Below are 13352 nucleotides of genomic sequence, written 5' to 3'. Positions count from 1 at the left end.
CCTTCCACGGTTGCAGTAATATTTATGTTGTATATTTAATTCGTCTCGTAGTGTGTTCCGGCATTAGTTGTGTTATCCAGGCTAAGAAGCGATTATCACCGGATTAGCTAGGTATTTCTCACGAAGACTCGCGAGCTCATAAATGTATTTTACTACATCTCCTTATAAATTATAGGCACATCATAAATAATTACTGATTACGTTTTTACAATGTATCTCTTTTTTGGAATTACGACATCTTACGTCGTTTAGTTCAAGAAATAGCTTATTATATTTTGATAACCAGGAGTGCCGCATCCGAAAACAATTATCTGAAACATAATCGAAGGTCAAAGCCGTTGTACCGAATCGATGAATGGATATGGATCAGAACAATCCCCCGCGCAGTTAAATCCTACTGTATGGAACTGACTACTAATACAATAACAAAATATGTGTTGCGCACTGTACGAGATTTGCATTATTAATAACGACTAGCTATATTGTTCGCAAATATGTCATATCCTTTACAGAAGCAGTGAAGCGCATCTGAGTTTCATTTACTATGGTCCTTGCTTTATGTATTCTCGTAATTTGCTTCAACTTTAGAGCAAGCTTAATTATAAACTTCGAGAATTCCGTTGCATTCGAATTGCATGTTAACAAAGAACAATAATCGTATAGGTAGGTAATAGTATTTTGAAATGATGACTGAGTACTTAGATGCTATTATCTTCGGAATACAGTTACCTGTGACACATAAACGTTTTTTAGTGAACAAAGGCTTTATTATCGTTAGTCAGAGGCTTACTCACGGCGTTTCTACGAAAACAAATAGTTTAGGAGAAGGAAGTTGGGCAATTGGACAATTGCGACCTATTATACAATTAAACAATATCATTGTAAACAAAAGAAACCATTTAACAGAAGTATGCGTCTAGCCTTAATCTACGGCACGGGAATAACAACAAATTGTTTTTGTCGTCGATAAGCCTCACATACGATTTCATAATTATTAAGTACGACGATATGTTGGTGTTAAATCACTAAAATCTGCACTAAAATATTCCCTAAAAAATCAATGCTTGATTCAAAAGTTTCTATAACTACAGGTTTACTTATTCTTGCAGCTCATCAAGCCGTTATGAAAATGAGCCGATTTGCACAACTTTCATTTTACAAATCTCACAGCGAATTAGCGAAGGACAAAAAATAATAACGTCTCATTTGACGTTGTTTGCGTTTCTTGAGCGATGCAACAATCTAGCTGTCGGTGATGGCCGACGTGACAGATGCGAACGGCTACACCACTCATTATGCTGTCCGGCACTACTACTCCGCCCGCAATTCCGTAGCCACCGAAATCGATATGGCTTATTAAACTTAGATAATTTCAATATTTTTACCAACGAATGTTAAAAGAAACAGCTTTTATCTTTTGATGTTATACTCGATATTATGTGATAATAAATTCGCACTCAAACCTGTAATAGCCGATACCAACAGTAAGCTAAACACTATTTGTAGAAGATGCTATAAATAAGCTCCCATCTTGAAATACGGCTTCAGATTTCTACTACCAGTAGGCAGTGGGCTTATTCGAAGTCTGCAGCGCTTACAGTTTTGACAGATGGAATGACAAAGTGCGGTACTCATAATTCAATGTTGTAATAAAGTCGGCTATCACGGTGGATCATCGTTTTCGTGATCAAGCCCACCTGTAAATTTAGACGTTGCATGCGCAAGCGTCGGTCAACTCACGACGACCGCCAGCCGGGCACCGTTATATCCCATTTGCACGGGCACGAACACCTTCCCTCTTATTCAAGTGTTTCCATGAAGTTTGAGGATTAACTAGTCACCACTGCGAGCAAAAGTATAAAGTCGATATGTTTTATAATTGGTTTTGAGAATGACTTTCTTCGCATTTTATTTCTCTTAATTCTTTGCGAGCTCTTATAGGTTGTCGCTCTTTGTCCATTTTTAAGCCAAGAATTTACACGAATCAGTTTAGAATGATCTTGCTCTGCATTCACCTCATAGTGTAAATCGAAATTTATAACAATCGTGTTCCGTAAATCATCAATGTAGTCTACAATTCTACGAAAGCGCTTTGATATTTAATACCTCGATATCTTCATCCTACTCCATAAATCAAAGAAGAAAGCTGTGATTGCTTGATAAAAAATATATTTGTGGTCATTCATCTTGAGTGTGATGAGCATTTCGTGTTTATAATGTAACTGATATTAGGGTTTATTTACACCGTACGAGTACCTACGTCATGGAAGCAATGACAGATGATGATGAAAGATGTAAGTAGAATATAACTGTTTTGAGTTCATTACAGTAAACATTTATTGTAAAACAGGCGTGGATAAGATTAATTTCGTAATGTAAAAAAATTCTTCGAAAACTTATATATTCTTCGGCTCGTGTCTGGTGGGAGTAGTCTATACCTCAACAACCTCACCTTGTAGAGGAGTTTAGGTGAAATAGTGGAAAAACATAGTGAATCATATTATTATTTACAGTGGTTACTTTAGTGATTATTTTCGCCATTAATCGATAAACAACATGTACAGATGCGCAATTTGTTTGCGCTATTAACAGTGAATGTTATGATGCGACCATTGTACCTATAATAAGTTACCGCATTGACAATACAGACTAGACAATTTACTAACCGAAACGTGCACCGTGAAATTGGTAACTGGCAAAATGGGAATTGAGTTTTACGTTCAGTAAAACTAAGGTGTGCCAAAACGTTTGGGTTGGAGTGAGACAACTAAAAAGTTAAAACTACAGCTTCGAGTATCACTCACTTTACAAAAACGAAACTAACTCGTACAGAATGCCTAAAACAGTAAAATGTCGGATCTTAAATAATAAAAAATAGCCCAGATACATTTTTGTTCTTAGCTAAACCGTAAGGTACAAATATTTTCAAATAAGAGAAGTTTAATTCCCGGCAACTTTAAAACAAAATGCACAATGTTGGTAGCTGCTGTCCGTACTTAAATATTAAACAAACAATTTAGTGCCGCATCTTGATAAAGGGCGGCATTCCTGAGTTTCCAACCCATGTCCGACAATTTGTACCATTTTGCCCACAATGGCTCATTAAAACTGAAAATGTTTCAACGTCCGGTAGCGAGTTTAACTTGCTCTCACTCCAGAATCTAGCAGGTTTAAAACAGACAACGCGTTCTAAGAACCTAAGTCAAATTTGGAAGTATTTAACTTTACGACTTAAAACAATGTAATATGACACCGAATTATTATATAAAAAAAAAATATTTAAGACCCTGGTACAGAACTTGAACTTTTATTCATTACATAAAAATTGTTGGAAACTAACACACGTAGTTAATTCTGAGGCTACAACAAAACGTTGCTAAAAAGCTAGTTATAAAGTACATGAACATTCATTGCTTCGAAGTGTAATTTTTTGGACGAAATAAACTATTATGTAGAAAAATACGTAAGAAAGAATGAGACTGTATTATATTTTGTAGTATTTTAAGACCAAATAATTGTTGTGAATGTTTGACACACTTATTATTAACGTTTACCTCGATAGTGTAATCATGTCTAGTAGTAGTAGATCGGCGGTATTGACGGGTGAGGTAGAACCAAAAAATGTAACATCTGCACACCGAAGTCCAGTGGCCTGCTAGAATGTATGTATATGTAAATTTCATAAAAGAAAATGTGAAATGCGCCATGAGGCTATAGATTAGTAGTTAAAGAAATATGTATATTGAATAGTTTTTTTATATAATTTTATTATTATAAAAGGTTATAAAAGGTTTAGTAATAACTTTTATATAATTTTATTGTTCCAGTTATTCCAGTGTGCTACGGTCAGGCCCAAAACTAATGAGATTAAAATAACAACAGGCATTTTATACATAACCTCATAAAAACCAAGAAACCATCTTCTTTTATGATACCCAGTGACGGGACAAACAAGTCATGCGCCTAGTGGTAAGCGACACGCCTATCCATACTATTTGCAGTGTCACTCAGAACTTTAAATCGCAGATTTGAGAAGTCCCTTGTCTTATATAATTATATAACAATTTAGTAATGCTTGCTAACCAAGTACAAGAAACCAATGTTCATAAAAGTGGATCATCGTAAATAAACTAGTAAATAATAATAATGAATATCTTTCTTCGTACATAATTTGACTTACAAGTATGTGTCATATCAGGCCATACGCCTGCGATGGAGGGATTGTGCTCGTGCGACGCCATAACGGGTCCGTGATAATCGCAACGTGATAAAAAACTCATCGCAAGCGCATAACGGATTGCGCGATGCGCTTCGGCCGTCATCGCGATTGCGCCTGCGCTAACCACCACTCCATTATTTGAAAGTAATTGACTGAACCGCGTATGCTGAAAAATTAAGATCAACACGCGTTGAGCACAAACGCACACATGGCAATTTCTAATAGTTTCTTAGCAATCTCAACAGTAAAAACCTACTGTTTCATCATCATCATCCACAGCCTGATTTCAACCACTGTTGGGTATACATAGGGCGCACTGTAAGTTTTTTTAGTTTTCTTAGGCCACTTACATAAACAATATTTAAAAAGTAATTACAACATTTCAAAATGGAACTGTTTGGCTGTAGAATACAGTTTGTTTCATCTGCACCATGCACCATTTATAGCTATTTGCAGAATTCAAACGTGGTCGTGTGAATCTCAGTGACGAATTTCGTGATGGTCGCTCGTCCATTGCTGTGAACAACAAAAACATCGATGCTGTGCGCCGTATCATCAAAACAGAAAGGCATGTGACATATCATGAGACTCGGGCATCTTTAGGCCTAGGTATGAGTCAAATATAATCAATACTAAACAAACGTTTGGGTGTGAAAAGGCTGTGTTCTCAATGGATCCCACACAATTTGACTGAGGCTCAAAAAACAGATCGCGTCACTTGGTGCAATGCCATGCTTACTAGATTCAACGAAGGGGAGTCAAATTTGGTGTGGGACATAGTAACAGGTGATGAAATATGGATTTATGGTTACGATCCCAAAACACAGCAGCAATCGAGCGTACGGGTCTTTCGAGACGAGCCGAAACTAACCAAAGTGGCGCGCGTGCAAAGTGCCCCTAAGCGGATGATTGCTTCTTTTTTTAATAAAACTGAACACCTGGCTACTGTTGCTTTGAAGAATCATTGTACCGTGAATAGTGATTGGTACACGACCATTTGTTTGACGGAAGTTATTGACAAACTCCGTAAAAATAACCGTAAACGCCGTGTCATCTTGCACCACGATAATGCCAGTTCTCACACGGCCAGACAGACAAATGAATTTTTGAAGGTGAACTACGTTGACCTTATAAGCCATCCTGCTTACAGTCCCGACCTGGCACCTTGTGACATTTATTTGTTTCCAAAAATTAAGAACCAGTTACGCGGTCAACGATTTTCATCACCTGAAGAGGCTGTCGAAGAATATGAAAAATATGTTTCAGGGATTGTCACGGAAGAGTGGCATAAATGTTTTCAAAATTGGTTCATTCGTATGAAAAAGTGCATTAACGCTAACGGAGAATATTTTGAGAAACAATAAATTCATTTCTGACCATTTATAGTATTTTTTCTTATTCATTCCGGAAACGTATAGTGCGCCTCACGTACACACATCAAAAAAAGTTTGCGATCACTTCGAAAAACTGAAATCATTTTTGTTACTGTAGATTATATTATGATTTAAAAATTAAAAATAAATTAGAACAAAATTAAAATATTTAAAAATAAATTAGAACATAAAACAATGACCCCGTTCAATTGTTTTTTCATATAAAAAGGCTTTCAGTCCTAGCTTACGCTCATTCAGAAATCTGATTTAGTCAATTATAAGCGATTCAAGATATTTTTCGCGGAAAGTTGTGATTGAAAAAATGCCAAGAGGATTATCAGAGGTTTTACGAGCTAGAATAGTAACTTTGAGGGAAGAAGGGTACACCACAAGAGTAATAGCACGCAGACTTGCTATATCCCAATCCTGTGTCGTGGCTACGTTGCAGAGGTATCACGGAATGGGGAATTTAGCTGACCGACCCCGCAGCGGTCGCCCAACTGTTTTGACAGCTGCCCAAAAGCGCTATATTAGATTGCTGGCAGCCCGTGATCCAACAATCAACGCCACTAAAATAAAAGCAGAAGTCAGGGCCGCCTCTGGGCTTGAAGTTAGCACGCAGACCGTTCGCAATTGCTTGCACCAGGCTGGATTACGAGCACGGAGGTCTTGGCGAGCTCCGCTCAATTCCCGGCAACGTCAACAACGAAGATTGCAGTGGGTTAGACTTCGGCAAAATGAAGAAGGTGAGGACGAAAACATTTGGCAAAACTGTCTCTTCGTTGACGAATCCCGAATCAGCACTCATCCAGATAACCGACGTGTCCGTGTCTGGAGAAGACCAGGCGACCGTGAAAGACAAAGAACTGCCACTGGAACAGTTCAGCAAGGCGGAAAATCGGTGTCCTTTTGGGGTGGTATTATGATTGGAGCTAGAACGCCTTTGATTCCGTATCGGGGCTTCATGACAGCAGACATGTACAAAGCAGTTGCTATTGATGATATCGTCAGACCATTCCGAGTAAACCATGGGCACCAATTTGTACTGGTCGATGATAATGCGCCCGCACATCGAGCTCAACGAGTCAATGCTGCTCTTCAAGAATACTATATCACACGATTAGACTGGCCTGCCGGCTCGCCCGACTTAAACCCAATAGAGCACGCGTAGGATGCTCTTAAACGAGCAGTATGGAACCGTGAGCCACGTCCCCAAACAGTTCCAGAGCTCAGGGAAGCCGCTATTGAAGAATGGGATAGGTTACCCCAGGAAATGCTGGATAACTTGATCCTCAGCATGCCCAGGAGGATCTTCGCATGTATTCGAGCCAGGGGAGGAGTTATTTTATATTGAATTCACACCTTTTAATAATAAATTGTTGTTTAAGTTTAATTAAACAGTCTTTTTCTTTCTATGAAATTTCTATCACTATTACATTATGACTAATGGCTCAATTTTTTAAAATAAATAATAAAAAATAGTTTTATATTTTAATTTCAAACAGGGTATTCCTATTTAAAGAAAGCATACAACATAGATTTTTTCTTGATAAAGTTAAATTTAAAGAATTATAGGAGCTTATGCTATTGATCGCAAACTTTTTTTGATGTGTGTATACCTCCTGAAGTTTATGCCATAGATTTAGGCGGAGAGCCTGGAGATTTGCGCAACACACGTTTTTTCCTACCACAAACTCCAGCTCTCCAAAGTAATCTTTTAATATTAAATTATTGTTCCAAAATTTTGTACCTTAGTAGAAGTTAATCATAAACATTTTTGTATTTTTTTGGGTTAGGTGTTATTACCTAAGACAATTAGGTAAAAAGAGAAAACGTCCATACGTTTTAATACCATAAACACAACGGATTGCCGTCCTCAGCTAATGTGGCAAACACCTCAGAACCTGTTCAGTCTTTTCTTTATAAGTACATTTATAAAAGGCCCTTTGTAGCACTAACATACTCTTGCCGTGATTGATGCAGGGAGAAAGTCCAGCCTCCTTCCCATTAATGTTTTTTTAGTTCGACGTGTGACCGCGACACTGTGCTCTCACGACACTAATCTTAAGCCACTAATGGCAACCTCCTAGATTCACTAATGTATTAGAATATGTTCGTTTTACTAAACTGTTCAAAGTTTTTCTTTTTTTAGGGAGTCATAGAGGTAATCACCACAACTCTACGGTAGTTTACGATGTCATTTATCATTGAGCGACATTTTTCATTTGAAGCGAAACAGCACGAATCCACTATTATACAGTAATACGACAAGTACATCTGCTTTTTTTATGTATAAATTTTGCAAACGCACGCTACTGGTGACCTTGTTTCACGACACATACTTCTTTTATAAAACTGCTTAGTGTGCTTTATGGAAACGTGAAGGATCGAGCACTACCAGCAAATGATTCTGTCCCACTTGGTTACGAAATTACATAGTTGGGTATGTTAATTGTAGATTTATTTTAATGAATAGTTACCGATAAATTAAATAAATAAATTTATTTATAGGGTTTTTTTTTCACTTGTACAATAACGGCATATACAATGATAAGTAGAACAAAAATAAGAGTGTTACTCCTATTAAAACGTAACTACACAGCAAAAGAAATATGTCGAACAGAGGTGATCCGGTGTCGTAGAGTCGTTGCTACCAAGGTTTTTTTCGCGTCGATTATCGTTTTAATGCGGTCGTATCGTACGGTTTCTATTGAGCCGTTTTATTTTTTTTAAATTCATTATTTATGACTTAAACTGCCAGAGTCAATTGAAAAGGCAGGAAACGACCTCTGCACTAAATGTAATGTTGACTACACAACAGTATTTTCAAATATTAATATTATGTTTTTATTATTGGTCAAAGAAGTATCGGACTCTGTTTACCAAATATAAACAATGATGTTTTCATTGCAAATAGGAACTCAATTTATTAAAATAAGACTACATATACTACTGATAGCATGCATAATAAAACAGTTAATGTAAGAGATAAGATCCGATTAAGGAAATTATGATTCGCGCTTATTGACAGATTTCTTAGTTTGCTAAGTGACATCCAGGCCATTTACTGTGGGTGTAAATGCAGGATTTTCACCATTCCTTTGTCCGTGGCTAAGCAACGACATAGGGTACATCGCTAGTTGCAACAAGGTTGTTATATATGGCAGATGCACAATTCTAAATCGCGTACACATTCCACACTTTAGAATGATGCAGGATTAAGAAACCACAAAAGCGCTTGTTGGCCACAAGGTTTCGCTTTGGAATTTCATAGGAGCCCTTTTCAATCAAACAATGTCAATAGCATCATAAAAGAGTCATTGTTTGCCGACTTACTACCGATTATTTCTATTATATTTAGTATCATCGATGGGAGGCTATACGGCCAATAGAATAAATACGGGCATGTCACCTGATTATAAACTATTAGCATGTCGGACACGAGACTATAACCGTTGTAATTTATGGTCGAACTCGATGTTCCCGGTGAGCAGTTTATGATATTTTAACGACTTGACTGCTAAAAGCGATGTAGCTCCGTATCGGACATCGGCGCGATTCAATTGATACTTTATGGTCCTCTCACAGCGATAACGTCAAACTTGTTTGCAAAAACCTTTCATTACTTTCACTCCTCGTCTCAGAACTCATTGATGACTTCACGCTTTTACATGCTTTGTAATGTTTCAACGTTATTTTTAAGCCTTATGTAAATTGATGGTAGGAAACATAAATATTTAATGCCTACTAATTTTCGTAGAGGGGTGCCCCAAGGTCGCTGCTAGGGCCTTACAATTGCAAAGGGTGATTTATAAAGTAAACAGAGTGAAAAAGTACAGTAAACAGGGCGAATATTGCAACGACGTGTACTATATTTGCAGTAGATCGAGTGACGTGAAACTTAAACGATTCCAAGTAAAGAATACGACCAAACGTTGAAATTAATGTCATTTGGCGTTTAGTTGGTCTAAGACACCCTGTGGAATTGAATTCTAAGTTAAAGGACGTCGTAAAGGTGTAAGTGTGCGTCTGTCTGTAGGCTGGAGTAATCACAGGCTTCCTATGGATATGCAAATGTTTGAGGCCGGCACGCGACCTGTGCCGTTCAGCCCTTAACGACAACCATACGAAAGAGAGAGTTTGGTATTAGAAAATACCTGTGTATTTACTACAGACAGGCTAAAAACAAATTTTTCACGTAAACAAAGTTTCATTGTTCTTTATTTGCACCGTGGTAGTAATAAAACGCATACGCATAAATTTGCAAATTACGTACCCAGTATATATTTTCATATAAGGCAATAATACAATGTGTAATTAAATTACCTAAATATATATTGGAGCATCTCATTGGACATGATCGCGAAAATAGAGGATTTGCTAATAATAGTGCATGCTTCGTGATACCGTAATATAAAACACAGAGCCTATTGGTTTTTCCTCTTTAACGCTTAGTTTACACCGTCCAAAGGTTGACCAATAAGTAACACGGTATTCAGGAAAATCGTTTATATATGAAACATATTCATGAAGTACTGCCATGTTTAGTTCCACCATATATTGTTTTAATGTATGGTTATTCAATTTCACATAACGTTAGTGTTGGTGATAAATATATCACTGCTTCCATATTTAGTCAAAATTGTGTTTACTACTGGAGGTAAGTGATTTCATTCGTTGTGTTTAGGTTTCTTTTCCAGAAAGTTCCTTTACCCATAGACATCACAGGTAACGGCTTTTATACGTAGATATCTTGGCAAATAAGGAAGAAGTTTCGAGAAATGAAGCAATAGTTTTCTATGGGACTATTTATTGCACCTTATAATTAATACCGACAGATTTATCTTTAACTAGAGAGCTTCAATCCACACGCTGCGCTGGCCCGACTACACACATCTTCTAGAATATTGGGACCCGCTATATTTCCATTATCGTTCAAGCGGAAATTAGTCACTTCAACTGCACATGATTCGAACTTTATCGCAATTAATCTATAACTGCTATCTGGTCCTTTGAAATGCTTACGTATTCTTATATTCCTATGTGAATGGTGCACACTACAGGCACATGGGACTTGTTAACTTTATATCTCACGGTGACAGGCGCAGTGGCCGTGCTCCTCAGATCTTTGCAATATAAATCTCTGAGTGGCACTGCAGTTGTTTATAATAGACGTGTCGTTTACAACAAGCCATGCGGCTTGTTCATCCCTACTCTTGATATCATAAAAAAAAACTTGCGAGTGTTTGATAATATATTATATTATTATTCATTTATATCATATTGTGATATATAAAAACGAATATTTGTGCTAACAAATCAAAATGAGATGCCCATATACAGTAAGGAAACTTTCGCAGACGCTTTGACAAAATTATCTACTTTTGTTATTGTTGTCTTTCGCAAGAAAATGCTGAATAAACATTTTGAAGAACGTTAAGTGTGCAACATAAACTACTACGTTAGAAACGTAACGTGTCAAAGTTAATTTTTAATAATCTGTTATGAATTTCAAATAATATTATATTATTGCAAAATTTCATGCTATATATAGTATTATCACTATTTGACTTTACTTTTAAACCAATTTCTGTCACATCTACAATATCACGAAATCACTTTATAATATTCGCGTGTTTCAACGTAATAATATCCAATCTATATTTCTAAATATTCCAAATGCAAATAAATATTTTTCAGCGGTTTATGTAAACCATTTACTGACAACATAGTTCAATTTAAAAAAAATATTATCTTTTATATCATAAGAAAAATGACACTAGAAATCATCAAAATGAGTAAATACTACTACTCTTTCTTAAGGTAGGTTTCCGTAAAAATAATAAGTAAAAAACTCAAGGTGTTGTTCCTCTTCAATAGATATATGTTGTTAGTTATCATATTTATTATAACTATTTGAAACTTGCAACCTCAACCAAATAAACAGATTTAAACTTATTATATCGATTTAGTTGTCATGTTCCGCTTGCAGATAAACACGCATTAAATTAAATAAATCCATAAATTATACAGCTAGCTAATTATTCTAACGAGGAAGAAAATTTTAATTCAAGGAAAAAGTGCCCACGACACAGATTTTTGGATTGAGGGCAACAGTTAAGGATATTAATGGTAATAAATTTCGGCTAAGTGCTAAGATAAGTTTGAAATGTATATATAGCTTTACGTTAGGAACACAGGAAAAGGTGTTAGTATTTAAGTTGACTTTTTAAATTTTAAATATGTGAAATAATTTGTAAGTTATAAAATATTCCATTTATAGACCTCAATAAAATCTTTCCAACTTAACATGGATCAAACACGAAATTTAGAAATATCCATTTTTGAATGAAATATACATCATCATTTCATAGAGGAATTGACTAAAAGAACTACATCATTATATTAGAGGCAAGAGGCAGCAGATGGCTGAAACTTCTGAAAGCTGAAGGAGTCGCGAGCGTGACCTCCGCATTACAACGGCGGCGGCGCGGAGAGTTCAACGCACCTGTATCAACGCTCGCCGTTTGCCCAAATGCAGTACAATGATCTAGGCCAATGAGGTCTAACATTGGAAAAACCTGCATGTATTACTCTCCATTAATATGCACATTTATTACCGATCCACATTTCGAATTTCTAATCTGTCAAAATTTAACGTTGTACAAATTTATATTCGTTGGTTTTCTCTATTTAGTCAAAACATACATTTTATCATCCATAATTTCTCAAAATAAAAACGCCGAGCTTAAGTAACAAATAAATATTTCAAAAAGTTAAGATAAACAAGTTATAACCAATTTCCAAAAAACATATATATACTGGTGAACTAACAGATGTTAACCCTTGACCTTTCCTAAAACAAAGAAATCGAAGATCTGCGGAGACCGCTCCTGAAGCAGCATCCCTACGCAACCGCAAAGCAGCGCTATGCAAAAATTAGAAGGCTAACCTGTTCTTTCCGTGGCCGATCTTGTAGAGCTCGACGTGCTTGAACTGGGCGTAGGTGGCCATTGTAGTCGCAAAACACGAAGATGTTAGTTAACACTCGATAGCGGGAGCGGACCGGCTCGGGGATGAGCTTAATGTACGAGCGTTACGACAGTCGTCAGCTGACTGAGCGCGCGCGAGCAAGAACCCTCGCTTAAGTCGATGCGGCCACCCTCCGCCCGCGCGTCAAAACTGAACCGCGCGTGCGCTGTCGCTTCCGCGCCTCTTGTTTTGTTTTTTTTACTTCGAGTACTTGGTTACTCCTGTTTCCCTACAGATGTTCCCTACCAGAGGGCTAGCGTCAACAGATGGGCTATAAACAAGTTAAAATCTATAAACATTGCCTTAAGAAAAGGGGTTTAAAATAAGGCTTAAAAGTGTTTTATATACAATTTACACACTTCACTTGAATCAATTGTTCGTTTGTTAGAAATTTGCGTAATAAACTCGTTGACGCACACAGAACAGAAACCGCTACTGTTAACTGTAGCAAATGGAGATAACTAGGAGTCACGTAGAGAACGAATGCGTAGCGAGAGAACAAAAAGTTTTTCATTTGTTTATACTGAATTCAACGGTTTCCATCTGATAATAAGGACAAATCTGGATGTTTACTTACACTTAATCACAGGGTGTCCACTTAAGCAGCAAACCGTAGACACACTAAAGTTAGCAGACGAAGACGCCGTCCGGCCATCCGACTCCGACGCGGTGAACGTCAAACAATCCACAACTTCCCTGTTTCAACATCGACCCATTACAACATTTGA

The 13352-nt window shown here is 36.9% G+C and overlaps 1 protein-coding gene across 1 annotated transcript in view; it reads right to left on the bottom strand.

The window, feature by feature from the left end:
• LOC113239848 (microtubule-associated protein Jupiter) overlaps positions 1-12696 on the bottom strand; it is a 42224-nt gene extending 29528 nt beyond the window's left edge. The window contains exon 1 of the mRNA XM_026476999.1: positions 12545-12696. Coding sequence (XP_026332784.1) covers positions 12545-12606 — 62 coding nt within the window. The 5' untranslated portion in view covers positions 12607-12696. The remainder of the gene's footprint in view (positions 1-12544) is intronic.
• Positions 12697-13352: the final 656 nt, after the last annotated feature.

This window comes from Hyposmocoma kahamanoa, unplaced genomic scaffold, assembly GCF_003589595.1.
Source record: "Hyposmocoma kahamanoa isolate Upper Pololo Valley unplaced genomic scaffold, ASM358959v1 100021, whole genome shotgun sequence".
Classification (NCBI taxonomy): Eukaryota; Metazoa; Arthropoda; class Insecta; order Lepidoptera; family Cosmopterigidae; genus Hyposmocoma; species Hyposmocoma kahamanoa.
Note: the sequence above shows the minus strand (reverse complement) of the source record. Positions and strands in the feature narration are given on the sequence as shown.